At 53.4% G+C, this 27857-nt stretch overlaps 2 protein-coding genes across 4 annotated transcripts in view; both read right to left on the bottom strand.

Moving 5' to 3' along the window:
- The window catches only part of LOC144931766 (CYFIP-related Rac1 interactor B-like), a 28071-nt gene extending 15739 nt beyond the window's left edge, over positions 1 to 12332 (bottom strand). Inside the window, exon 1 of the mRNA XM_078856032.1 lies at positions 12250 to 12332. The gene's annotated coding sequence lies outside the window, so the exon portion shown is untranslated. The remainder of the gene's footprint in view (positions 1 to 12249) is intronic.
- Positions 12333 to 14417: 2085 nt separating this feature from the next.
- Positions 14418 to 25722, bottom strand: LOC144931765 (uncharacterized). Of its 3 annotated transcripts, none has more exons than XM_078856029.1 (10): positions 24224 to 25722; positions 22914 to 23006; positions 21990 to 22114; positions 21035 to 21184; positions 20533 to 20585; positions 19441 to 19942; positions 18743 to 19086; positions 18348 to 18412; positions 17858 to 17929; positions 14418 to 16705 (listed from the first exon to the last, which is right to left on the bottom strand). In XM_078856029.1, exons 1-10 carry the CDS (start codon positions 24384 to 24386, stop codon positions 16482 to 16484), a joined length of 1791 nt encoding a protein of 596 aa, XP_078712155.1. In that variant the 5' UTR covers positions 24387 to 25722; the 3' UTR covers positions 14418 to 16481. The 3 variants fall into 3 exon arrangements, with proteins under 3 accessions (XP_078712155.1, XP_078712156.1, XP_078712157.1); XM_078856030.1 differs by having other exon boundaries at positions 17886 to 17929; positions 24224 to 25720; XM_078856031.1 differs by having other exon boundaries at positions 14418 to 16702; positions 17886 to 17929; positions 24224 to 25716.
- Between the last annotated feature and the right edge of the window lie 2135 nt (positions 25723 to 27857).

Genomic DNA, 27857 nt, shown 5'->3' with positions numbered 1-27857 from the left:
AGTGCGGTGGGAAAACCCCACTGCACACGAAGACAAAGATCACCCGTATAGCCTCAACAGACTGTTGGGGCAGGTGCTGTTAGCAAACACCTATGAAGGCGGCACAGCACACGAGGGGGTGGGTGGCCAGCACCACGGCCGACCGCCTTTATCTCCCCAGGTACAAAGAGACACGCACATTCGTACGCTCACGCTGACATAGAGTCGACCCTAGGTGAGGCCCAGGGGCCAGTTCAGATCATCGTCACTGATGTTGATGGTGCAACGTGAACGGGAATTGAACTTGGGTCGCCAGGTCCACAGCGCAGCGCGTCAACCACTGCGCCACCGCTCTCCACATATACACAAAGACACACCCTTACAGACGTATGCATTCACGTATACATAAATGTACATAGAGTACACACAAAGACACGCACACAAACACACTCAGCTGTCAATCATCCCGGAACTGTGCCCACGCGCTCCAGGTGTTTCCTCGCGAGTCACGTGATCACCCGCACCCCTGCCCCTCTCTCCACCCTCCCTTCCTCCTCTCCACTCCACATTAATAGACCAAGACCGCGTCCTCATCGCACGACTGTGCGCGGGTGTGAGTGTGGGAAGCGGTCGTGCAGCGGTTAGCGCGCTGCGCTACGAACCCGCGACCCAAATTCGATTCCAGCTCACGGCCACCAACACCCAGTGACGATTATCTGAACTGGTCCTGGGCCTCCCCTAGGTCGACTCAGCCTCAAATGAGTACCTGGTGCGGTGTCTAATAATCACCAATGGGGAGACAGGCGTGGTTGCTGGCCACCCACCCCTTTGTGTGTCATGCCGCACCTTCATAGGTGACACTCGCTAATGACACTTTTTTTACGTGGGACCTTTGTCTTTGTGTGTGTACGTGCAATTAGTTTACATGTAGTGTGTGGCACAATGTACCCTTTGGTGTAGGGGTTGGCAACCTGAGGCTCCAGAACTGCATGCGGCTCTTTACAGACTGCTGATTCGTGACGTCGCTTATTAAGAAGCCATCACCTCGAAATCACCCCACATTGCATTGTGGCTCTTGAAATATTGAGGTGTTTATTTTTTAGCGAATATGAAAAAAAATGGCTCATTGTTATTCTGGTTGCCGACCCCTGCTTTAGTGTGTAGCATTTATGGTGTACACTAGCGTGTGATGTAAAGTAGTGTGCAGTGTAATGCGTGTGGAAAATAGTGTAATGTTTCGTTTTATAAAGCATCGTTCATGGAAATTGCATCTCACACGACCCAAAAACCACGAAAAGAACACCAAAAAAGGCTCGTGCTGGAGGCCCCAGCTGGGCAGGCATCATGACGTCCTCCGACCAACCACAAAATCCTACTGCGTTTGGCCACGTGGAATGTTCAAACACATTGTGGAGGAGAGGCTGCCTTTCCTGTTGTCGGGAGCTGGGCCGGTACCGTCTGAACCTCTGTGGAATATAGGAAGTCCGAGGGAATGGTTCTGGCTTCGGTCAACATGAGGGGTGGACAGTCCTTCACTTGGGGTTGGAAACTGCCAAACAACAAGAAGTGGCTCTTATTTTCGACGAAATAATGGAGGTGGTGTTGTAATGTGGCGGCGAGGTGTGCGAAGCTGCTAGATTCTGGCTCTTGTGGCCTCGCCTCCCCATAAATGAGGCAATTAAGATTCGTGCTGGTGTTTTACGCTTCCACTGAAGATGAACGTCAGTGGAGGGATGCAATCAAGAGCTGATGAGTCAGATGCCCTCTATCACGCCCTGACCCAGGTCCCGGGTAAAGCCCGAGTGCGTCTTGGTGGACGCACCTAGGTTGGATTGCTTGTAAGGCATGGGCCATATCAGTTCAATGACAATGGTAGGAGGCTGCTAGACATCTGTAATCACAAACATAAGTTCAACCAATATCATGGATACATGCCAGGTCCCAGTAATAATATCTATTGGACTATACATTACAGCGATGGAACAGCGAACCTCGCATGAAGGTGATCTGCCCATTTTTGGCACAGTAGTTGGCACAGTAGAGGGCACAGGTGGTGCATCTGCCAGCTGTCTCAGTCAACCCAAAACCCCTGGGTCTGCTCCGTGACCTGCCAGCGAGCCTTCTACACTTTACGTGGCCTCAAGGTGCACCTGGCCGAGCACAAGCCGCTGTGGTGACGTCACCACCACTGTTGTGAATTCTGGTGTATGTGTGGGGAGCGATAGTGCAGTGGTCAGTGCACTGCACTGTGAAACTAGCAACCCGAGTTCCATTCCCACTCACGACCAATAACAGTGGCGAATTTTTGAACCGGTCCTGTGCCTCATCTAGGTTTACTCAGCCTTAAAGAAAATGAGTACCTGGTTCGGTGTGTAAACATATGCGGTGGGGAAACAAAGGTTGCCGGACGTGGTGTTGACCACCCACCCCCTCGTGTGCCACAGTGCCAGCCTTCATAGGTGCTGCTCGCTAACAGCACTTGCCCCCAACAGTCTGTTAAGGCTACAGGGGAAGCTTTGTCTTTTGTGTGCGTGGGTGTGCGGGCAGCTTGTGGATGCGCGGGCTTCCCCGTGCACATGGCGAGAGCTCTCCTGCCGGCTTCCAATTTTATACCGCAGCAGCCCCACGGGGACGTGACGACACGCGGCGTGAGACGGCGTGATGGTGGCGGTGGGGATGGGGTAGTGATGGTGAAGATAATGATAATGGTGGTGGTGGTGATGATATTGGCAGTGATGGGGTAGTGATGGTGATGTTGGTGGTGATGGTGAAAATGATAATGGTGGTGATGGTGATGAAATTGGCAGTGATGGGGTAGTGATGGTGATGATGTTGGTGGTGATGGTAAAAATGGTGAAAATGATTAAATTGATGGTGGTGATGATGATATTGGCAGTGATGGGGTAGTGATGGCGATGATGTTGGTGGTGATGGGATAGTGATGGTGAAGATGGTGATGAGGTAGTTGATGGTGGTGGCGGGGTAGCGATGGTGAAGATTATAACGGTGGTGATGGGGTAGTGATGGTGAAAATGATAATGGTGGTGATGATGATGATATTGGCAGTGATGGGGTAGTGATGGTGATGATGTTGGTGGTGATGGGGTGATGGTGAAGATGATGATAATGATGGTGATGATGGTGGTGGTGGTGGTGATGATATTGGTGGTGATGGGGTAGTGATGGTGAAGATAATTATGATGGTGGTGATTGTGGTGATGATGATGTGTATGGTGATTGTGGTGATGGTGATGGTGGCTGTGATGGTGGTGATGATGATAATGGTGGCTGTGATGGTGTAGTGGTTGATCGGAAGCATGATGATGATAGCGACTTATGGGGTAGTTAATAGGATTTATTTTTGCGCAGGTAAAACCCATTGGGTTAAAGAAGCCTGTTTCCAACAGCAAACAATGAACCGTGAGGGGCCGCGTGAGCGTCCGTGAGTGACAGGCATCTCTCTCTCTCTCTGTTACACAACCGCGTGTACGTGCCCAATTATCACTTCATTAGCATATCATTAGCATATCATTATGCACGACCGTTGCGGGGAGGGTGATGTCGGGAGGAATGGCGAGCTAGAGAAGATGATGGTAGTGGTGGTGATGGTAGTGGTGGTGGTGGTGATGATGATGGTAGTTGGTGGTGGTGATGGTAATGGTGGTGATGATGATGGTAGTGGTGGTGATGATAATGGTAATGAGAATGGTGATGGTAGTGGCGGTGGTGATGATGATGATGGTAGTGGTGGTGATGAAGATGATGGTGGTGATGGTGCTGGTGATGATGATGGTGGTGGTGAAGATAATGGTGGTGATGGTGCTGGTGATGGTGCTGGTGATGGTGGTGGTGATGAAGATGATGGTGGTGATGGTGCTGGTGATGATGATGGTGGTGGTGAAGATAATGGTGGTGATGGTGCTGGTGATGATGATGGTGGTGATGAAGATGATGGTGCTGGTGATGATGGTGGTGATGGTGATGATGGTGGTGATGAAGATGATGGTGGTGATGGTGATGATGGTGGTGATGAAGATGATGGTGGTGATGGTGATGATGGTGGTGATGAAGATGATGGTGGTGATGGTGCTGGTGAAGATAATGGTGGTGATGGTGCTGGTGATGATGGTGCTGGTGATGATGATGGTGGTGATGAAGATGATGGTGGTGATGCTGCTGGTGATGATTGTGTGATTTAAGGGTTGCCCCCCCCCCGCCCCTACACCCCGGAGAGTCTAGTCCGTCACTGGGGGTTCTCTCCGTGGCCTCTCTGCGGGGGGCCCAAGCGTGCCACCTGAGCCCCCCGCCCCCCCCCACGGTGATTGTGGCAGACACGACAGCGTGCACTGTACACGCACAGACACAGATCCCCCCGTATAGCTTCTAACACGCAGGCTTTCGCGACCAATATCCATAATAATAGAGGTGAGGTTTTATTTAGTAAGGTTCGTCACGTGTACAGGACGTGCCAATTCGTCACTAGGACAGCACACACACGGTCTGTGTGTGTGTGTGTTGGACAGAAAATGTTGTGGATTTACTCTCCAACACGGGCGGACGAGCAGGGCCGCCTCCACTTTACATTCAGGAGCCGACTGGAGATCTTCTTACACGCAGCGGCCCCCCGTCAAGGTCCCCAACACCTAGCGGTCGTGCCCCCCCCCCTTCCATCCCAGCTGTGGAACTCCCTACTGGTGCCCCCCCTATTTCTGGAACTCCCCACTGATGCCCCTTGAAACACTTTTCTTCTATTCAGTGAAACATTTTTTTAAGGCTTCACCCTTTCTGGCATAAACGCAGAGATCTGTCAAGAAGTTGTTCTCAAACGCCCCGTAGACACCAATTTGCGAGGCATCATCGAGTCTGCATCCACCGCACAGACTTGGGGGTCAATGGAGGTCGCCAAAAGGCGACCAGCACCAGGACAATGCACACACCCAGAGCATTGACAGCTCGCCTCAGCGGTTGTTGTCGGATACATAAATCCAAGAGGTCGTCCCATAGATGACTTTCTTAAGAGTCGGCTTCGTGCCTCCCTGGCGCTTATTCTGCCCCCCCCCAGGTTTATTCTTAAGTTTCATTGTCGGGCGCCTTGAGACGTGATTGCGAAAGGCACCAAATAAGGGCAAATTAATATTATTATTTAGAGAGTTTCCCCCAAAGGAGTGGAGTGACGTCACGACCACAAGCGCGAAGTTCCGAAAATAGTTCCGAGTTTGTTCCAGGAGGCCGAACACCACGAAGACCGCTTTACCTCGCAATCAACGCTTTACCTCACGATCAACGCTTTACCTCACGATCAACGCTTTAACTCGCGATCACCGCTTTACCTCACGATCAACGCTTTACCTCACGATCAACGCTTTACCTCGCGATCAACGCTTTACCTCGCGATCAACGCTTTACCTCACGATCAACGCTTTACCTCACGATCAACGCTTTACCTCACGATCAACGCTTTACCTCACGATCAACGCTTTACCTCACGATCAACGCTTTACCTCACGATCAACGCTTTACCTCACGATCAACGCTTTACCTCACGATCAACGCTTTACCTCACGATCAACGCTTTACCTCACGATCAACGCTTTACCTCGCGATCAACGCTTTACCTCGCGATCAACGCTTTACCTCACGATCAACGCTTTACCTCACGATCAACGCTTTACCTCACGATCAACGCTTTACCTCACGATCAACGCTTTCCCTCACGATCAACGCTTTACCTCACGATCAACGCTTTACCTCACGATCAACGCTTTACCTCACGATCAACACTTTACCTCACGATCAACGCTTTACCTCACGATCAACGCTTTACCTCACGATCAACGCTTTACCTCACGATCAACGCTTTACCTCACGATCAACGCTTTACCTCGCGATCAACGCTTTACCTCACGATCAACGCTTTACCTTGCGATCAACGCTTTACCTCACGATCAACACTTTACCTCACCTTTACCTCACGATCAACGCTTTACCTCACGATCAACGCTTTACCTCACGATCAACACTTTACCTCACCTTTACCTCACGATCAACGCTTTACCTCACGAGGGCTGCTTTACCTCACGAGGGCTGCTTTACCTCACGATCAACACTTTACCTCACGATCAACGCTTTACCTCACGGGCGCCGCTTTACCTCACGAACAAAGTCAAAGACACAGGCGCGTGTACTTGCACCAAGTATTTAACGGACTGCTGGAAAGTAAACGTGACGACGTTGAGCCAACACGTTGGCACGTGAAGTTGGAACCGTTGGCCCAACGTTGGCTGAACGTCGGCACGGCGCACTATCGATTAACTCAACGTGTTCATCAATAACACCGTGACCTTAAAATGGACAACAGGCGACGTCTTGGGCAATGGCCCTTCTTCAGAGCGCATTTAGAGAAGAGTCACTGCCCAAAACGTCGTCCAGTATATGCATATTTTTAAGGGCACGCAGTGTTATTAACTAATGTGTTGTTGTTGTTGTTTGTGCACCACTGCCAACGCAGCAGCATCACCAAACACTCAAAATCACATTTGGTATTTACTAAGCGCATCATCATCGTCATGATGATCATGGCAATGACAAAGATGATGATCAACATCATCATCATCCATGATCAATCCACTGCTGGGTGAGGGCCTGCCCAAACCGTCGTGGTTCAACCCACCGAGTGGCCACGCGGGGGCCTATTCCATGGCACAGAGCGAGCGAGCACTTTGAGAGGTTAATCTTTGAGACAGGAACCAGAGCGACCTTAGGGGGAAAAAAGCAAGGGAACGTTGGACTAACGTTGGACTAACGTTGGACTAACGTTGGACCAACGTTGGCCCAACGGTTCCAACCACATGTCAACGTTGGCCTAACATTGGATCAACGGCTCCAACCACATGTCAACGTTGGTCCAAACACATGCCAAAGTTGAGCAAACATTTGCATGTTGACTGGGGGAAATACTTGTTTCGTAAAAAATGGGATAGGTGACTGAGATCCTGACCACAAGGGGTTCATCGCCAGGTGTTGGTCACGGAACCGGACAGGAGGCTCCGTGGTGGGGCAAGCGGCTGAAGGTCGTGAGGTCAACTCCTGCTTGGCTTGGGGTGGGGGGATGGAGAGGTGGTTGCCTCAGCCCATGAACACTCCAGTGTCCATACAATGAGCGCCACGCTTTGGGGAAGTCCACATTCGGTTTTGTCTGATGGACACATTCTGCATCGCGCCATAGAAACGTGGATGGTCCACCATTGACTCGACAGATAAGCACCACCTCAATGGACATTTGAGCAGAAGAAGCATGTCTTGGGACCACCTCGTTCACCCTCGTTTCGTCAGGCCCATAACGAAGACAAAGATCCTCCTATAGCCTTAACAGACTTGGGGCAAGTGATGTTAGGGAACAATACCAATTATATTATGAAGGCTGGCACGACACACGAGGGGGTGGGTGGTCAGTACCACACACACACACACTCTCATACACTTAGACACACACACTCATACACTAAGACACACACACTCATACACTAAGACACACACACTCATACACTATGACACACACTCATACACTAAGACACACACACTCATACACTAAGACACACACACTCATACACTAAGACACACACACACACACTCACACACTAAGACACACACACTCATACACTAAGACACACACACACTCATACACTTAGACCACACACACACTCATACACTAAGACACACACACACACTCACACACTAAGACACACACACTAAAACACACACACTAAGACACACACACTCATACACTAAGACACACACACACTTACAAAAAGCGGAAGTATTTAAATACGGAAACATAAACCCGGCTCCATCAGCGGAAAATGCACCGAGGGGTCAGAGGGAAACAGAGAGAAGTGGGGGGGACCCTGCGGTCCCCTCTCTTCCTGCCCCCATCACTCCCTGGTCCCCTCGTCTCCCTGATCCCCCGTCTCCCTGATCCCTCGTCTCCCTGATCCCCTGTCTCCCTGATCCCTCGTCTCCCTGATCCCCCGTCTCCCTGGTCCCCTCGTCCTCCGATCTCGCTATCTCCTCAGTCGCCTGTCTCCTAGGCCACTGTCGTCGTCCTCTCTCTCTCTGCTCCCTTCTCTGGTCTCCCTTCACCCCGTGGCGAGCCTCTCGTCCTCGTCCTTGGTACGGGGAGTGGGCAAAAAGGTTAACAACAATTATCGAGACATGTGGTGATCAACTCCCCCCCCCCCCCCCCATGTCACTCCATCATCATCACCATCAGTACCATTATGCCACCACCACCTCTACACAAAGACAAACAAAGATCCCCCGTATAGCCTGAACCTACTGTTGGGGCAAGTGCTGTTAGCGAGTAGCACCTATGAAGGCCGGCACGGCACACGAGGGGTGGGTGGCCAGCACCACGCCCGGCCGCCTTCGTCTCCCTAGTGGCAATGTTTTAACAAACTGCACCAGGTACCCATTTATTTAGGCCGAGTAGGCCTAGGGGAGGCTCAGGACCGGTTCTGATAATCGTCACTGGTGTTGGCCGTGAGCGGGAATCGAACTCTGATCACCAGGTCCGTAGCGCAGCGCGTTAACTACTACACCACCGCTCCCCTCTACACACCATCATCATCATCACGCCATTCCTCCTCACATCACCTAAAACCTCTCCCTCCATCATCCATGCCTCTCTTTCCTATTCTCCCTTCCCAATCCCCCCTTACCGATCCTGCGCGCACCTTTGAGCATAGGGGAGAAGCGGGGAGGGGGAGAGGGCAGCTATTTAATCAGAGAAGCGTGCCCCCTATGACCCCCATAGGGAGATGCGCGTGTTTGTACACACACACACGTGTACACACACACGTGTACACACACACACGTGTGCACTCATACATGACACCAAAAGACAAAGGTTGTTGGGGCGAGCGCTGTTAGCGAGCACCTATGCAGGTCGGAATGGCACACGCGAAGTGGGTGGCTAGCACCATGCCCGGCCGCCTTTGTCTCCCCAGTGGCGATGTTTACACGCCACACCAAGACTCATTTGAGGCTGAGTCGACCTAGGGGAGGCCCAAGACCGGTTCAGATAATCGTCACTGGTGTTGGCCGTGAGCGGGAATCAAACTCGGCCCGCCGGGTTCGTAGCGCAGCGCGCTAACCACTACACTACCACTCCCCACACTCACACTGTCACACTCACACTGTCACACTCACACACTCACAAAGATCCCCCGTGTAGCCTTCACAGACTGCAGGGGCAAGTGCCGTTAGCGAGTAGCACCTATGAAGGCCGGCACGGCACACGAGGGGGTGGGTGCCCAGCACCACGCCCGGCCGCCTTTGTTTCCCCAGTGGCGATGTTTACACACCGCACCAGGTACTTTTGAGGCCGAGTCGACCTAGGGGAGGCCCAAGAGCGGTTCAGATATTCAGACATTGTTATTGGTCATAGGCGAGATTGGAACCGGTTTGTATCACAGTGCGTTAACCACTGCGCCACCGCTCCCCACAGATACACATACAAGTGCACGCACACACGTGTGTATGCGCACACACAGATATACATACACACACGTACACACGAACACACGCACGCATACACACACACGAACACACGCAAAGCCACACACATACAGTGCAGGGAGCAGCTTCCTCCGACCGCAACATCCTCATAGTACACACACACGTGCACACACACACACGTATACACACACGTGCACACACACACACACACGTGCACACACACACACGTGCACACACACACACACACGTGCACACACACGTGTACACACACGCGTACACACACCACACTTGCGTGCACACACGCGTACACACACGCGCACACACAACACACACGCGTGCACACGCGTGTACACACACACGTGCACACACGTGTACACACACACGTGCACACACGCGTACACACACACACGTGTACACACACGCGTACACGTGCACACACGTGCGTACACACATACACGTGTACACACATACACGTGTACACACATACACGTGCACACACAAGCACACGCAAGCACACACACACGCGCGGATATACAAAGGCGAAGAGACTCGCACACGTGGAGTAGACACGCGCACAGATCACCCCCCCCCCCCCGCAATCTTCTCCGGTGCAATTGCACCGCCTGCACACTCGACAGTCGTAGCCACGCGCACACACACGTAATGACAAACACACACACGTCATGACACACACACACGTAATGACACACGCAGACACACACACACACGTCATGACACACACACACGGAATGACACATACGTAATTACACACGCAGACACACACACACACGTAATGACACACACACACACGCAATGACACACGCACACACTCACGGAATCACACACGCAGACACACACACGTAATGACACACGCACACACTCACGCAATGACACACGCAGACACACACACGTAATGACACACACACACGTAATGACACACGCACGCTCGGGTACACATTGACACACGCACGCACACGCGCGTGCATGAACAATCGTGTGCGCACGGAATTACCCACTACCCCCCCTTCACCCCCCACACACAAAGACAAAGATCCCTCGTATAGCCTTGAAGAGACTTGGGGCAAGTGCTGTTAGCGAGCACCTATGAAGGCCGACACGGCACACGAGGGGGTGGGTGGCCAGCCAACACCACGCCCGGCCGCCTTTGTCTCCCTTGTAGCGATTATTTTACACATCGCCCCAGATTACTCATTTGAGGTTGAGTCGATCTAGCGGAGGGCCAGGACCGGCTTTAGATCATCGTCACTCGGTGCTGATCGTGAGCGGGAATCGAACTCGGGACGCGGGGTTCGTAGCGCAGCGTAGCGCTAACCGCAGCGCCACCGCTCCCCACACGAATACATTCGCATGCATTTACACACAACGCCTTGACACGCGCACACAACAACAACAACAAAGACAAAGATCCCCCATATAGACAGCCCGGGCTGTTTGTGTAAGTGCTGTTAGCGGCACACACACATTCATACAAAGACAAAGATGACCCCTGTAGCCTTCAGCAGACTGTTGGGGCAAGTGCTGTTAGCGAGCACCTATGAAGGCCGGCAGGAGACACGAGGGGGTGGGTGGACAACACCACGCCCGGCCGCCTTTGTCTCCCCTAGTGGCGATGTTTACGCCAGGCATCCTGTTACTCATTTAGGGTCGAGTCGACCTGGGTGAGACCCAGGACCGACTAAGATATATTCAGACGTTGTTAGCGTTGTTCGAGAGCGGAATTTCGAAGCTCGGATCTCCGGGTTCATTCAAAGCGCAGGGCGCAAACCACTGCGCCACCGCTCCCCATACACGCACAGAACGCGCGCGCACACAACAACAACAACACATTGGCACGCACACAAACAACAACAACACATTGGCACACAAACAACAACAACAACAACACATTGGCGCGCACACAAACAACAACAACACATTGGCACGCACACAAACAACAACAACACATTGGCACACAAACAACAACAACAACAACACATTGGCGCGCACACAAACAACAACAACACATTGGCACGCACACAAACAACAACAACACATTGGCACACAAACAACAACAACAACAACACATTGGCGCGCACACAAACAACAACAACACATTGGCACACAAACAACAACAACAACAACACATTGGCGCGCACACAAACAACAACAACACATTGGCACACAAACAACAACAACAACAACACATTGGCGCGCACACAAACAACAACAACACATTGGCACGCACACAAACAACAACAACACATTGGCACACAAACAATAACAACAACACATTGGCACACAAACAATAACAACACATTGGCACACACACACACAACAACACATTGGCACGCACACACACACACAACAACAACACATTGGCACACACACACACAACAACAACACATTGGCACACACACACACAATAACAACAACACATTAGCACGCACACACACACACACAACAACACATTAGCACGCACATACACACACAACAACACATTGGCACACACAACAACAACAACACATTAGCACACACACACACAACAACACATTAGCACGCACACACAACAACAACAACACATTGGCGCACACACACACAACAACAACTCATTGGCACATACACACAACAACAACAACAACACATTGGCACACACAACAACAACAAACAGTGCCGCGCGTTCCCGACGGGTACCGAGCAATGGACGCGGCGCTTCGAGCAGCGCAGAGCGCGCTAAGGGGGGGGGTCGGGACGGACCTCGCTCGGCCGGGCGGTGCGGGGCTCCTTCCTGCAGGGGCGCGCGGCGGTGCCTCGAGTCGCCCGGCTTGTCCCGAGCGAGCGAGCGTGGTCCCCCGCGTCCGACTCCCCCCTCCCTGCTTCTCCCTCCTCCTCCTCCCCGTTCTCTCCTCCGCCTGCTCCCCCACCTTGCTGATCCCCTCGATTCTCCGCTCTCTTTCCTCTTCGTCGGTCTCGTCCCTCGTCCCCTCTGATCCCTCCTCCCCTCTGCTCCCTCGCCCTCCCTGCTCTCTCCTCCTCCTTGATCCCCTCGATGCTCCGTTATCTCCCCCCTCTATCGCTGTTCCTCTCCTCCCTCCCTCCTCTTCCTCCCTCCCCGTCGCTGCTCCCTGCCCGTTGATCCCTCGAGTCTCCGCTAGTCGCCGTCCCTGCTCCTCTCTCCACTCCTCGCCCCGGCTTCTTCCTCCTCCTCCTCCGCCCTCTGTCGCCGTTCCTCCGTCTCGGCACCCCCCACCACCCCCCCCATTGCTGACGCCGCCGTCGCCTCCGCTCATTGGCCACGCGAGATGAGAGCGCCGCGCGTGCGCGATGGGGATGGCGTGCCATGCATGGGGGGGGGGTGATGGTGTGTGATGCATGGGGGGTGTGTGATGGTGTGTGATGCATGGGGTGTGTGATGGTGTGTGATGCATGGGGGGGGGGGGTGATGGTGTGTGATGGTGTGTGATGCATGGGGGGGGGGGTGATGGTGTGTGATGGTGTGTGATGCATGGGGGGGGGGGGGGTGATGGTGTGTGATGGTGTGTGATGCATGGGGGGGGAGGGTGTGATGGTGTGTGATGCATGGGGGGGGGGTGTGATGGTGTGATGGTGTGTGATGCATGGGGGGGGGGGGTGATGGTGTGTGATGGTGTGTGATGCATGGGGGGTGGGGGTGTGATGGTGTGTGATGGTGTGTAATGCATGGGGGGGGGGTGATGGTGTGTGATGGTGTGTGATGCATGGGGGGTGTGATGGTGTGGTGGTCCACTTCGAACCCGGCAACCCAAGTTCGATTCCCGTTTACGACCAACCCCAGTGACGACTATTTGAACCAGTCCTAGGCTTCCCCTAGGTCGACTCGGCCTCAAATGAGTACCTGGTGCGATGTTTACATCGCCACTGGGGAGACAAAGGCGGCCGGGCGTTGCGCTGGCCCACTCGCCCCCTCCTGCGCCGTGCCAGTCTTCATAGGTGCTCGATAACAGCACTTGTCCCTACAGTCCGTTGAAGCTACACGGGGGATCTGTGTGTTAAGTGTGCATGGTGTCCGTATTGGGGTCGAGGCGATATACGATCCACGATAATCGGTCCACGATATACGATAATCTGTCCACGATATACGATAATCGGTCCACGATATACGATCCACGATAATCGCACATCATCTGCTTTACCAAAACGTCGTCCTACTGCCGTGACCATAATTGCACGTTGCATTTTTCGACAAAGATTTAACATTCTGACATAAAACGTATGAAATGTCGAAAATTATGAACTTTTACACGCAAAATCCGCGCTTATAAAATATAGCGATTTTAACCATTAACTGCAGCGCTTTGCAAAATATGTACTATTTAAAATGTCTTACAAATTGACAGCACGATGGTCATATCCGTAATTAACTCATGACATTTTGCGTAAAGACGTTATAGGTTGTAAAGTTGCAATGATTACGCGTGGAGGAATCATGGGAAGTTTCGATGGGAGAACGGGACGATGCCACTTGTGTATACTGCCAGCTGAGTGATTATCAGGTGTCATTTTTCAGCGTTGGGATGTTTTGGTTGACCAATACCACGGCTACATTGTACGTAGGTTGTTGTTGTTTTAGCTATGGAAAACTACGGGGAGACCCGCAGGAAACACGCAGACCGGGGGAGAGAAGATACAGACTCCACACTCATATTGCAGACCAAGGGAGAGAACATACAGACTCCACACACTCACACTGCAGAACAGGGGGGAAATGTACAAACTCCATGCAGAAAGGTGCCCGAGTCAGGAATTGAACCCAGGCCCTGCTTGCTGTGAGGCATGAGAATTACCACTCTGTCACCACCACCGCCCTGCCGCACTAGAATTGCATAAACGCACAAAAACAAATCCTGAAATGCAAGGAGACAGTTATGGGAAACGGAGATCATAAGTCGTATCGTCACGTTTAATAGCGTATCGTGGAACATGACATCACGACGACCCCGACTCTGCACGTATGACGTTCCTCCTGTGCCCGACACGTGCGGCAATGTGAGCAGTGTGCAGAAAACATCGCCACTGGGGAGACAAAGGCGGCAGGTCGTGGTGCTGGCCACCCAACCCCTCGTGCGCCGTGCCGATTTTCATAGGTGTGACTCGCTAACAGCACCAAGTCTGTTAAGGCTGCACGGGGGATCTCTGTCTTTGCCCATCAGGTGACTCATCAGCAGAGCGAGCACCTCGCAATCCGAAGGTTGCTAGTTCAAATCCTGGATGGTGGGGGGTGAGTCAGATAAAATAAGTTCCAATATTTTGGGAAGTCAACAGTGATTATCCTCTGGATATACTCGCCCCGCCATATGAACGTGGAATTTCCACAAGCTCAGTGGTATGAACAGAAGATGAGCACTAGTGCCTGCATGTTCATTTGAGCAGCAGGAGATCACTCTTACTTTGTCCGCCATTTGAGAGTTCGAATCGGACCCTCAGAACGGAAGAGGACTCTTCAGGCCTGGACTAATTCAGACCAGGTCACTTGAATGGATCTCAGCTGTCACTCGTCGATATCCACTTCCGCAGGTTACAGTCTCTTAGCACTGCTCTGCGGAGAGATCCCAGTGGATCCTTCATCTCAGCACGTGACGCCAGCAGAACAAACTGCCAGAACAGCCAAGATTTATTTGCAAAAAAAGACAAACATTAAAAAATTAGGGCCTAAGGAAACCAAGATCTCGAATGTAAAACCATAACATCCAGGGAAGGAGGGGAAGGGTCCGGGGGTAAGCGGGGTCAGGGGGGGTAAGGGGGGTCAGGGGGAGTAAGGGGGGTCAGGGGGGGTAAGGGGGGTCAGGGGGGGTAAGGGGGTTAAGGGGTTTATGACTCCCAACCCCAAGGGTCGACCGTGTGTCTTTTGACATAACCCATTGTAATGGCGTCTTCACGTCACCCCGTGCGTGTTTACCTGGCCACACACCACACACGCACCACACACACCAGACGCCACTGCAATGCAACACGGACTTCCTCGCAGTAGCGGCGTCACGACACAAACTTGACCGACGACTTAATTTACCAACCAACGTTGAATGCCATCGTCTCGCACGCTCATTCTCTCCCACGTGATGCGCCAGGGACCCACGGCATCCATTCCTGACCGTCAAAAAACAAACTCCAGAGGGTCGGAAGGTGGCGCTGAGATCCATGCCCGAGGCTGGGCACAGAGAAGACACGTGGGTGCCCTCCCCGCCAATGTGGAGGGAGGGGGGGGGTGGTGTCCTGCGCACAACAGCGCGGGTAGCTGTCCTGAGACCCCCCCCCTCACTGCTCCCAGCAGAGTGCTGCATTGTGGCAGGAAGTGCCAGCGAGAGGAATGCACGCCAATGGACACGTGGGTGCCAGCCGTTCCCATGTCAAAAACACCTTTCAGCAGTGACGACGATCGTCTCTCGGACTGTCCCCCTGTCCACGGCAGCCATAGGAGACTTTGTTGGTTGACCCGTCGCACTGCGTCGAGAGGTTTTCCTGCACCGACGAGCCGCGGGGGCCGCGATGCCAACCGTCGGGCCCTCTGCGAGTTCTCTCACGGCCGCCCCTCGCGACGGCGCACGCTCTCGCCCGGAGATGCTACGTCGCCCGACAATGCCCGGCGTGTTCTTCCCAGCCCAAACGCCGTGTCCCACGTCGCTCCCCCTCCCCGCCTAAGCCACAGTAGCGAGATGTTAACTACCTCGCCTGGTATGCAGGAGGCCGTGGGTCCGATCCCCACCATGACGCCTGATTATTTGGAGTTTGCGTGTCTCTCACCCAATGGCCGCGTGGATTCTTCTCCGGGTCCTCCAGTTTTCCCCTCCACATTTAGAATCAACATCACGCGTTTAGAGTATTTGGGTGCTCTAAATTTCCACATATAAGCCACTTCGATGAGTTACCATTTGTGATAGCCAGGACGCTTTTGAAAAAGAGTTAAATAGCTCAGTACACCCCTTACCTGGTCAAATCAAAAACAGTTTTATAGTTTAGTTTTTAAGCCGTACTGCCCTCCAACCTAAGTTTGTAGGAACCTTGTGCTGCCCACTTGCCCAGTGCTGCCCCCCTACTTGGAGATGTTTCTCCAGCGGTCCTTGAGCTGCACGGTGGTACGGCTCAGGGAGTAGTGCCGCTTGATCTTGCTCCAGTTTCCCACGCCGAACTTTACGACACCCTCTTTCAGACACTGTGTCTCCGTCTCTGTCCACATCTTCTACCCGAGACGCAGAGATGCGGAGACACACGCGGGGAGGCAGGGACGGGGCGAGATGGGAACATGGGGACAAGGAGGAGAGATGGGGACATGAGTGAGATGTAGACACTGGGGACAAGAGGACACCGGGAGGAGACAAGCACACAGGGACCGACGGCTAACATCAGTGGTGATAATTGAACCATTTCCCCCATCACTATCCCACCCCATCCTCCCACTTGACAGAGCTGCACTGACCAGCATGGTGAAGTATGGTCAAACACCCCCCACGACCCGACACGGCCTGGGGAAGTATTTATCCAGCAGTGAAATATCACAAAGGGCTGTGAATTACTATCGTACAGCTTAAGCTGTCGAATTCGATATTAATTGGACCAATAATTACCCCGCAGTCAACACGATGATGCCTACAACCTGCGTTTGTTTTCCACGCTCCGTGTTCCTCTTTCTATCTCTCAACTGCATTGCCCAGCATGCACCTCATCATCTTCCTCTGCTACTGGGTAAACGTGGAGAAATAAATGAAGGGGGGAAAAAATGTAACGTGAACTGCTACAATGAAGCCCCCAACACAAGCCATCGCTTGGATTGGGGGGGGGGGGAGTGGATAGTCCATGCCCAACAATGATGATGACAATGACTTAAGATGATCACTACGACAGACATTATCAGGGTGGTGGTGACACCAACGCGGATTAACCGCGAGGACGGTCCGGTGAACGCGGCTGTGAAACCGCACTGTCCGCGACCCCCCCCCCCCTCCAACCACCGCCGCTGTCACACGTCCCTGACCCCGCCGCCCTTCGGAGTGACCCCGAGACCACAGCTCGTCGACGCTGGACGGGAGTGGGAGGCGCGCGGTGCGACAAAGGGCGGAGACTGCGCGTGTGTGTGGTCGAGGGCGAGCTGGGCCACGTCGCTGCTGTGGGGCCAAGTCTCAACAAGCGACCGCCACAGTGGCCAACGGGAATTCGTTCTCAACCCACGCGGTGGCGGTGGCGGTGACGGTGGTGACGGTGGTGGTGACGGTGATGGTGACGGTGATGGTGGTGACGGCGGTGGTGGTGATGGTGGTGGTGACGGCGGTGGTGACGGTGGTGGTGGTGACGGTGGTGGTGGTGACGGTGGTGGTGGTGACAGTGGATAAACAACCTTCACTCGGGGCCCGAGCCTCCCTCACCTTCTTCTTTGCCGACGAGCCGAATTTGGATTGTCTTCCTGCCACTGCACACGCGCACATGGGAGACGTTGGTTTCGGGCGGCAGCGGTAACATTCGTGTCTCACAGCAAGAGAGGCCTGGGTTCGACTCCCGACTCGGGTGCCTTGCTGCTTGGAGTATGTACGTTTGCCTCCTGTTTTCCTCCCACACGCAAATAATGTAACTGGTATTGACCTGCACATTTCTCAATTTGTTTTACACACAGCAGCAGCAACATCGCCCCTGCTACTGCGAAGTCTTAGCCGTACACTCTTGAAAAAGTCTTGAGGCGCGCGTACACGCATACACACGTACACACGCAAACAGGTTTGTGTGTACGTGTGTACGTGTGTGCACATGCACGCGTGTTGCTGGCAATCATCACGTCACGCACCAACTCCCTGTCCCACCGGTTGTGGCAATGTCGCACGCACGACACTCACCCTTGCTCGGCCCAAACAAGTCCTCCTCATCCGACCACTCGTCCTTTATCATCAAGAGGGGCTGCCTGCGGGGGGGGGGGGGGGGCAAGGGTCAGAGAGGGCAACACAATCGACACGACTTTAGCGGTGGGGTCATAAACAGCTCGACTCCTCCACCCCGACAGTGACCCCCTTACCACTTATGTATGTACGTATGTGGAACTTCTTTCGCACCGTACGTAGCCAACCCTGATTATCGGAAGTGCGGGGGAAGAACCAAAACTAAACACAAAAAGCAGTTTGCAAGAAATCCCTATAGTCCCACCCCCTGTCATGTTAGCTCCACCCCGCTTCCACATAGCCCCACCCCCCTTCCACAGCTCAGGCCTAAACCGAGCCAGGCGCGCCCAACTCACCCCCGTATCTCTGCTGAGCTGAAGCCGTCGCCGGGAAACCTGCCGGTCCGCTCAACGTGGTTGCGCGCCACGTGCCCGTGACCTTTGGCCCAGTTGTCGCAGGTCGCCTTCGCTGGCGAGATCTTGGCTGCCCTGGGTTTGCTGGGCCCCGGGACTTCGCCGTCCTCCACGAGCCGCGGGGTGGCGGCCGCCTCCTCCACCCGCCCCCTGGGGCTGTCGCTCCTCCTCTTCCTTCCGATGATCGCCAAAATCGGTGGAGTCGAGCCGGGATGCGCGACATCCCTGGCGGGGGCGGTGGGCGGTATCTCCTCGTAAGTGGAGGGGATGAAGTCGGTGGTGCTCATCTTCACGCGTGCACAATGAAAAACAAACACCCCCACCGATATCGCCTGTAACAGACTGTTGCGGTAGAAGGTGTTAGTGAACACCTATTAAGGCCGGCACGGAACAGGAAAGCGGTTGGGTGACCAGCACCACGCCCTGCCGACTTGGTCACTACAGTGCTGATGTTAACACGTCACACCAGGTACTCGGTCAAGGCTGAAGCCACCTAAGGGTGGCCCAAGACCGGTTCCGGTTCAAATAATCGTCACCGGTCTTGGCTGTGAACGGGAATCGAATTCGGGTCGTCGGGTTCCTCGCGCAGTGCGCTAACCACTGCACCGCCGCTCCCCACGCTCGCACGTGGTGGCTCTGACCTGGTGGGCATCGTCGCACGCCGCCTCAGCTGTGCTCGGGTCGCTCCGCTTGCTCTGGACGATCATCCGCATCGGCAGCAGCTCCTCCGAGTCGCTCAAAACGAGAGCGGATAGCGGTGGTGGCTGTGGTGGCGATGGTGGTGTCGCCTGCCGTGCTGCCACCACCTTTTCCTTCTCCTCCCGGCTGCCCTCAGGAACGCGTCGAGGAGTCTCCGGCCCCGCGAGTCCCTTAGCCGGGGACGACTGTTTCGGCGGCACAGAGATGACCCGTGCCGGCGCCACCGAATTATTGGCCGCGGCGCCGTCGGGCTCGGAGGAGTCCTCCCGGCGCTTGGGCCCTGGCGAGCTTTTGGCAGCGCCCATGGCCGGCTGGGCGAGTTTGAGGCCCAGAGGCGGAACGTCGGTGAGCAGCAGGACCTCGAAGGTATTGAGCGCGGCCTCTCGGCAGTCGGAGATGGAGAGGAAGGCCTCCTTGATGTGGCCTCTGTGTAGGAATTCACCGCTGTGGGGATGAGGACACGGGTAGAGGCCGGTGTCATTCGGACCGGAGGAGGAATGCCAGCCGATGCCACCACAGCCGGTGCCGGGCGACAAGCCGGCGGCCACTCAATCGACGCGTCCACTAAAACCTCGATTCTGATGCTCACGATTCAAGCATTGAATCGCTATTCGTTTTAAACAAATTATATGCGGATTATATGCTGACGTCGAGTCTCGATGGTGTTTGGATGGGCAAGCATCAACGTTCTAACACGGGAGTCTCTCAGGATGCTGTCCTCGGCTCCCTGTTGTTTGATGCCAACACGTCTCCTGCTCGTTGTCACGTCGACGGCTTAGGAGTCAATTATCATTCCTACGCAGATGACAGCCCCTCCACTTCACCTGTCGACCCCACCAACGCGCCTTTACATCCGAGATGCTCTCGGAGTACACTGCCGCCTCGCAGCTGTGACTCTGGGCCTCGCGATCTCTCCTCGAACGCCTCCATTTCTCTAACCAGATCAAGGTTCTTAGGCGTCACTCGCGACTCCACCTTCTCCTTTCGACAGCCACACCAAGGACTCCCGTCACAAACACACGGACACCACCTACCCATTTGTTTTGTCAGCTGGAGGTGTCTCTTGAGCCAGGCTTTCTTTCAGGAGCTTTTTTCAAACACACAAACAACAGCATCAGTCGTGTTACATTCCCCCTCCTGTCCACACCGCTCACCAACAGCAGTGCGAGGTGTTTGGTCTCAAAGATGCCTCGGCGGAAGAGCGAGCGGCTCGCAAACAGAAGGTTGCGAGTTCAAATCCTGGTCTGGGGTTTACCCAGCCAATCATCTCTCCCTCCAGGGTCGAAAAATTAGTACCATTTTGGGGAAGTCGACAAGGGTGGTTTTATAATGAACAGAACAACCTCAGATTTCCCTGCACATCCGATTAACACAGTTGGCTACGTACAGAACGAAAGAAATTCAACATACATATATACATACTCTCCTTCGCAGGATACTGGCTGGCCGCACAACCCAACAGGAGCTTAGCCGGGCCTGATGGAAACATCGCTTTGTTAACCAAGCTGAGCTGGCGGAGAGCTCGGGGGCTGGCACCTGAACATAGGAGGACGTCTGACTGCTCTGGGGGACGGAGTCGATGAATCGTAAGATATGCGGCTTCAAGTCGAGCGAGTACCAAGGGTCCACGAGGTCGGTCTGGAGCCGTTTGTTTCGCTGCACCTGCACGCGCGCCTCCGTCAGGAGCTGAGCAAGAGAGAAGACCGAGTCACCACACGCACACAAGCACAGCGCACACGCGCGCTCAAGTCAAGCAAACTCCAAGATACCACGAAGCAGCATCCACTATCCAGCACCAACCCCAATGGTACCTCTTGCCCCAAGCCCCCCAAACGAGCCCCCTTCCTAGGGTCCCTCCTGGCAAAGGCCCAAGTGAGCCCCCTTCTAATTCCTGAGTGTCGACAATCGCAGGCTCTCTGATGCAGCCATGAGCCTGTGGCCAAACCATCACCCTTTCCTCCTCCACCCACGAGGTTCTCTAGTTCAGAGAACCAAGGGAGGGGCGAGGAGCTGAGTACCCAAAGTGCCATAGCTGGTATTCTCATCATGCAGGTAGCTACGCCTCATCTTAATGCCCTGCGGAGGCCTATCGTTGAGACACAAAGTCATCAGATAAGGCACCAAAAGATTCTACAGAGACCTGGTAACAAAGCTGTGCATCCAATGAGCATCCGTGTGAACCAGCATGGGCCCAGGACCCAGGTTCCTGTTCCCATGCTCCACGGGCAATGAGGATACATGGCCTCAGAAAACCACTCTCCCATCTCCCATCCAAATTTTATCTGCAAAAGTTAAACTTTTATTTTTGTTCCACCGTCGAATTAAATTTCACTCACTACCAGTGCCACAAACAAATCTCCGTCCGAAATTCTCACAGTGAGCAGCGAACCACCTTGTGGGAAAGCGGCCGCAGAGGATGACATCATCACAGAACTCAACTTCTGCGGTCATGTCTAGAGGCTCCCACCGTCAGTGGGGGGGGGGGTCGCACCTTAAGCCTGAGTATTCTCGTGACCTCCTGCGTGACCTCGGGCTCCAACTGACACTCCCTGCCCAGCATGTCCACCATCTCCACGGCCCCTTCCAGCAGCATCTGGTTGCCTTCGCGGACGGGGTCTGACGACGGAAAACATAGCAAGCGTCCGCTCAGCCGACCGTCCCCCACCCCCCATACAATGGTTGCCACAATCTGGCAATGCTAGGATATACCCTACCGTATGACATAAGGTCCATGGTGTAGTGGTTAACACGCTGGACTTGCAATACAGACGTCACCAGTCCAATTTGATCACGCTTCAGTTCAAATGGACAAATTTCTCAAACGCCTCTGTCCACCCACAAGTATAAATTGGCACAAAGCAGTTAGTAGATTAGGTGATTCCACCTGTTCCGTGGCGGCTGACGAATGTGAAACCATAAGCCAAAATACTCTATAGGGGGTGGGCTCTGTAGAGCCCCCGTCAGTGGAGGCCCTTCTGCCAGCAGTGGCATAAGCAAGACATTTCAGCACTGCACCATTACCTGTTTTTTATCATAAAGTCGACTAGAGTGGTTTACCATGTGGGCTACATGACACAGCAAATGCAACATCACTTGCCGGAGGATCTCACTTCTGTAAAAAAAGTCCGTATCTTTCAATGCTTTGTGATCACCTCACACAATCTCATGTGAATAAACCCAGGCAGAATCAAAGGCAGGCCAGCCTAATTGTTTTCAAGCAGGCGCAGGTGTTCTTGCACTACCACCACTAACATCAGTGCCCATCACGATCAACAACTCCCCCAATACCACCATCCAATACCAGCCATCACCGAAATCCATCAATACGATTACCACCCATCACCACCACCGGCACCATCACTCCGCCACCATAATCACAGCAACCAACACCACCTCCAGTGCTCGCGCGTCTCACCAAAGAATTGTCCTCGCATCACCATCTCCATGAGCTGGATCAACTTCCACTGCACCTGCCTTGGCTGCTCCTCCCGCAGGAACTGCAGGGCGCCTGCGTCACCCAGCACGGTACGCGCACACGTGGTGGAGCTGAAGCAGCAGCAGGACTCCGCAAAGACGACGCCGAGATTCCCGCTTGGCTTAGAGCAGTGGTTCTCAACCTTTTTTGGATACGACTGTTACCCCCGCCCCCCGCCCCGCCTTGTTGAAATCTGTTTTAACGGAGTAGGCCCTTTTGCCTGGCCCAAAATGGTTCTGAGAATCAAACGTATAAATAATTAACATCAATATTTTAACCAATTATCAATGTTGTGAGGTAACGAGCTAACTGCAAAGGAATAACACTATTCAATGGACGCTCTGCATGCTCACTGGTTACTCCTGGAAACCACATTGTTTACGATCCGTGAGTTTAGAAAAGCCTTTTATATCGTTCTAGTTTAAACACCGCATTCAAATGTATCGTAGTTATTTTATATTTGCAAATTCATACGTGATTAAACTATTCACAAATAACTCTCGTGCATGATATAATTCCACACACATACAAATCGACTCACGTACCCCCAGGGGTCCACATACCCCCAGTTGAGAACAACTGGACGGCCTCAGGCAGGATGCCAGTGACTTACAGAGAGGCCCCACAGACTTACAAAAAGAACCAGAGGCCTACACGGAGAGGTGCCCATGAATGTGAGGTCAAACGACTCGCACAGCGAGTTGATGGTCACAAATGATTGCACCGTGCTCATCATTTGGAATGAATTTCTGCTTTTCAGAATTCAAAAATCGAGTTGACCGTCGTCAACCTGCCCTGCCACAGACGAACTTTCGTTCGATCTTTCGTTCGTCTGTGGCAGGGCAGGTTGCAAAGTGCTGCCTCCTACTTTCTGCACCGGGACACTTGAAGAGATCTCGGAGGTAGATCCGTGTGTGTGCGTGGGTATCGGCTTCCTCGCGCCGTTCTGCAACACGAGAAGAGGCGCGGGAACAGAGAGGTAATGGTGGTGAAGATGGGGGGTGGGGAGCCGGGAGAGTGGGCGCAGGAAATGAAAGGAGAGATGAGACGGAGCAGGCGGGTGGGAAGCGATGGGTAGAGGCCAGATGCGAGAGAGCTGAGAGCGACCAGACAGACATGAGATACGAACGAGAGAGCCCCGAGGAGGGTGCGCATAGACGCATCCCTCCGCGGGAACCGTACACCTCGGGAGCGGCAGGCGAGTCAGGCAACAGGGGAGGGCTCGGCCGAGGCCTACAACTGCCACTGACCGCTGGCCGCGCGGTAGACGCCGGAGAGGCGCTCGTAGTCTCCAAGCTCAAAGTAGGCGACGGCGAGTCGGTAGAGGTGGTCGAAGAGGAGACGGTCCCCTCGCTCCCGCAGCAGCGGCGCGTCCAGGTACTCGGAGATGAGGCCGTCACGGACCTCCGCCATGTCGGCATTCGTGTCACGTGACTCAGCCCCGCCGCATCACGTGGCCGCGCAGAAGCGGCGACCATTATTACTATGGCGACCATCGTCGTCACCATGCCAACCGCCGTTGCTGGGGCAACCACCATCACCACGGCAATCATCACCGTGGCAACCATCATCACCTAGGTAACCATCATCATCATGCCGACCGAAATTACCGCGGAAAACATCACCACTGTGGCAACCATCACCACCGTAGCAACCGTCTTCACCAGAACCATCACACTACGTCAAGGACCATCATCACCTATGTCCCTATGATAACCCCACCGTCAGTCTCATAGCAACATAATCAGTCATCATATTAATCCCAATGCTATCATCGCCATCACCACCATCATCATTACTATCCTCAGCTATATCGCTCATCGCCAACACCATCATCCATATCTGTATCGTTCATACTCACATCATCAATCATCACAGGTCTCCATCTCCAGCACTAGCGGCTCCATCATCTCCATTATCATGGACATTCAACTCATTAAACTGTTTGTATGTGCTCCTGGTTCCCGTAACAAAGTGTGGAGTGGTGGCGCAGTGGTTCCTGGGCCTCCCCAAGGTTTGGCCCAGCCTTAAATTCCTACTTGATGCGGTGTGTAAACATCAGCACTGGAGATACAAAGACGGTCAGGCATGGTGTTGGCTACCCAAACCCTCGTGTGCCGTGCTGGCCTTCATAGGTGCTCGCAGAATAGCACTTGACCCAACAGCCTGTGTAGACTATATGGGGATCTTTGTCTTTATCCTGTGACATGCTTGTCACAATGCGAGCTTGTGTTGCCAGACCGAGTGAGACTGTGATAACGTCGGAGGGAACGGTGGGACAGCGGTTAGCGCATCACATCAGCGGCGAGTGGGGTGTTGCGTTAGGGGTGTGTGACAAGCGTGCGTTATGACTCCGTGTACAGCATCACACACACAGTGATGTAATTTATTATTCTCTACAGGTCGCCCGTACAGGTGATATGATTTGTTTTGAAAGCTTTTCACATTTGCAATAGCCACTCACAAGACTCACACACACCCCGACACCAACTCAACACCTTGACACAGCGTGCACAACACACACCACCTCCACACCACCACCACCACACACACCACCTCTACACCACCACCACCTCCACACCACCACCACCACCACACACACCACCTCTACACCACCACCTCTACACCACCACAACACACCACCTCTACACCACCACCGACACACACCACCTCTACACCACCACCAACACACACCACCTCCACACCACCACCTCCACACCACCACCACCACACACCACCTCTACACCACCACCACCACACACCACCACCACCTCCACACCACCACCAACACACACCACCTCCACACCACCACCTCCACACACCACCTCTACACCACCACCACCACCACACACCACCTCTACACCACCACCACACGTCACCTCTACACCACCACCACCAACACACACCACCTCTCCACCACCAACACACACCACCTCTCCACCACCACCACCAACACACACCACCTCTCCACCACCAACACACCACCTCTACACCACCACCACACACACCACCACCAACACACACCACCTCTCCACCACCACCACCACCACCTCTACACCACCTCTACACCATCAACAACACACCACCTCTACACCACCACCAACACACCACCTCTACACCACCACCACCTCTACACCACCACCACCTCTACACCACCACCACCACACACCACCTCTACACCACCACCACCACCACCAACACACACCAACTCTACAACACCACCAACACACCACCTCTACACCACCACCACCACCACACACCACCTCTACACCACCACCACCACACACCACCTCTACAACAGCTCCAACGCTGTGCACACACGAATTTCCGGTTCTTCTCAATTCCCATGCGTGTCAAGTTAGTCTTCAGTAAATTAAATAACATTTACCAAAAAAAATCACCAATAAAAAATATACTGTACAGTGTATATATATATAAACTTAAAATGTAAACAAAATGGAAGTATTTTTTTGGAGAAAAAAAAGTCTCGACAGGTTCCGTGTCAAAAACAACACGCCGCGTGTGGCATTAGAAGGAGAATATATAACAAGCAACATTTCAGCCAATGGGCCTCCTTCACAGCACACAACATCAATGTGCCACCAAGTAGGGCCATTGCTGAAAATTCCCCCCATGATACATGCTTTTCCTTTTCAGGCCACACACACACACGGGGTGTTGTTGTTGACACGCGTGTTGAGTGTCTTGCCGTGTTCCTGGGCTCTGCTTGTGGCACCACTGCCAGTGCATCAGCAGCATCGGCAAGTTTAAAAAAATACTGAGTCAACTCTCGATTATCAGGATTCCCCCGCGCGCCGTGCGGCCGATGTGGTTCCGGTTACTGGGGCTGCTCCTCGCTCGTCGAGGGCGGCCGAACGCGCTGCCCACGTGATCGAACTCCTGAGCAATCGTCACCGCCGGTGTGCAGGCAACCAATCTGGCCCAAGTTGGCCTCCTGCTGCTGCTGCTGCTGCCACATCTGTGGTGGAGCGCCCAGAGCTCCGGCCTCACCGCTGCTGCTCTACTCGGTACCCGGCAGAACGTAGCAGTCGGGGTGACTGATGATCCAAGTGCTCACGGATTCACTCCGCTCACTCATCAGCGGTGTTCTGTCGCCCCCTGATCACTCTTCTATCGCTGCGGCTACGACTACTACTACCTACCAGGGTTCCTGTTCCCCGTGAACTTCACTCATTGTTGAGGATTCGGACTACCAACTGTTTTGTTTCATCCAAACCACAGGTCAAACTACACACCCACTCGCTCATCCACCTACACACCTACAAACCCCACTCACTCATCCACCTACTCACACACTCACTCAACGCACTGCAGCTCACAACAACACACCCACCCACCCACCCACCTACAAGCCCACTCACTCATCCACCCACCCACACACTGCAGGTCACAACAACACATAAACTCACTCACCCACACACCCAGGTTTAAACGTGGGTGGAACGATACGGCTTATATAAGAATAGGTTTTACCCTTTCTGGCAATAAGACTTTACAAGGAGTCATGCAAACATGACTCCTTGTAAAAAAAGGTGTCAGTTTTGTTGCCAGATAAAAGGGTAAAAAACTAATCATATTTTGTTACTGGCAAATGAGGTTCCAATGGTGTAAATGCTTACCCCGAGCTCTCATACTCTGATGGTTCATTGTCCTTGAGTTGTGCGCCTTTTGGCGTCATCTGGTCCAACACCATGTGAGACTAGGCTCTAAGGAAAGCTGTCTCGGGTGTGGACCAATCAACTTCAAGGACAGTGCATACATTATCAGAGTTGTGTTTTTTGTTTGCATTCCGACTGCAGGTATTGTGGTCAATGCAAACATGACTCCTTGTAAAAAAAGGTGTCAGTTTTGTTGCCAGATAAA

This window comes from Lampetra fluviatilis, chromosome 4 (genome assembly GCF_964198595.1).
Source record: "Lampetra fluviatilis chromosome 4, kcLamFluv1.1, whole genome shotgun sequence".
NCBI lineage: Eukaryota > Metazoa > Chordata > Hyperoartia > Petromyzontiformes > Petromyzontidae > Lampetra > Lampetra fluviatilis.
The sequence above is the reverse complement of the archived record's forward strand: the minus strand, read 5'-3'. Positions and strand labels throughout refer to the sequence as shown.

Bases quoted from the DNA above. Each gene is read 5' to 3' on its own strand.
- LOC144931765 (XM_078856029.1), bottom strand. From the start codon at position 24,386: ATGGCGGAGGTCCGTGACGGCCTCATCTCCGAGTACCTGGACGCGCCG. The intron at 21,185-21,989 runs GTGCGACCCCCC...TCTCTTGCTCAG, and splicing joins CGAGAATACTCAGGCTTAAG to CTCCTGACGGAGGCGCGCGT. The intron at 19,943-20,532 runs GTAGGTGGTGTC...TCATCCCCACAG, and splicing joins CCAGCTGACAAAACAAATGG to CGGTGAATTCCTACACAGAG.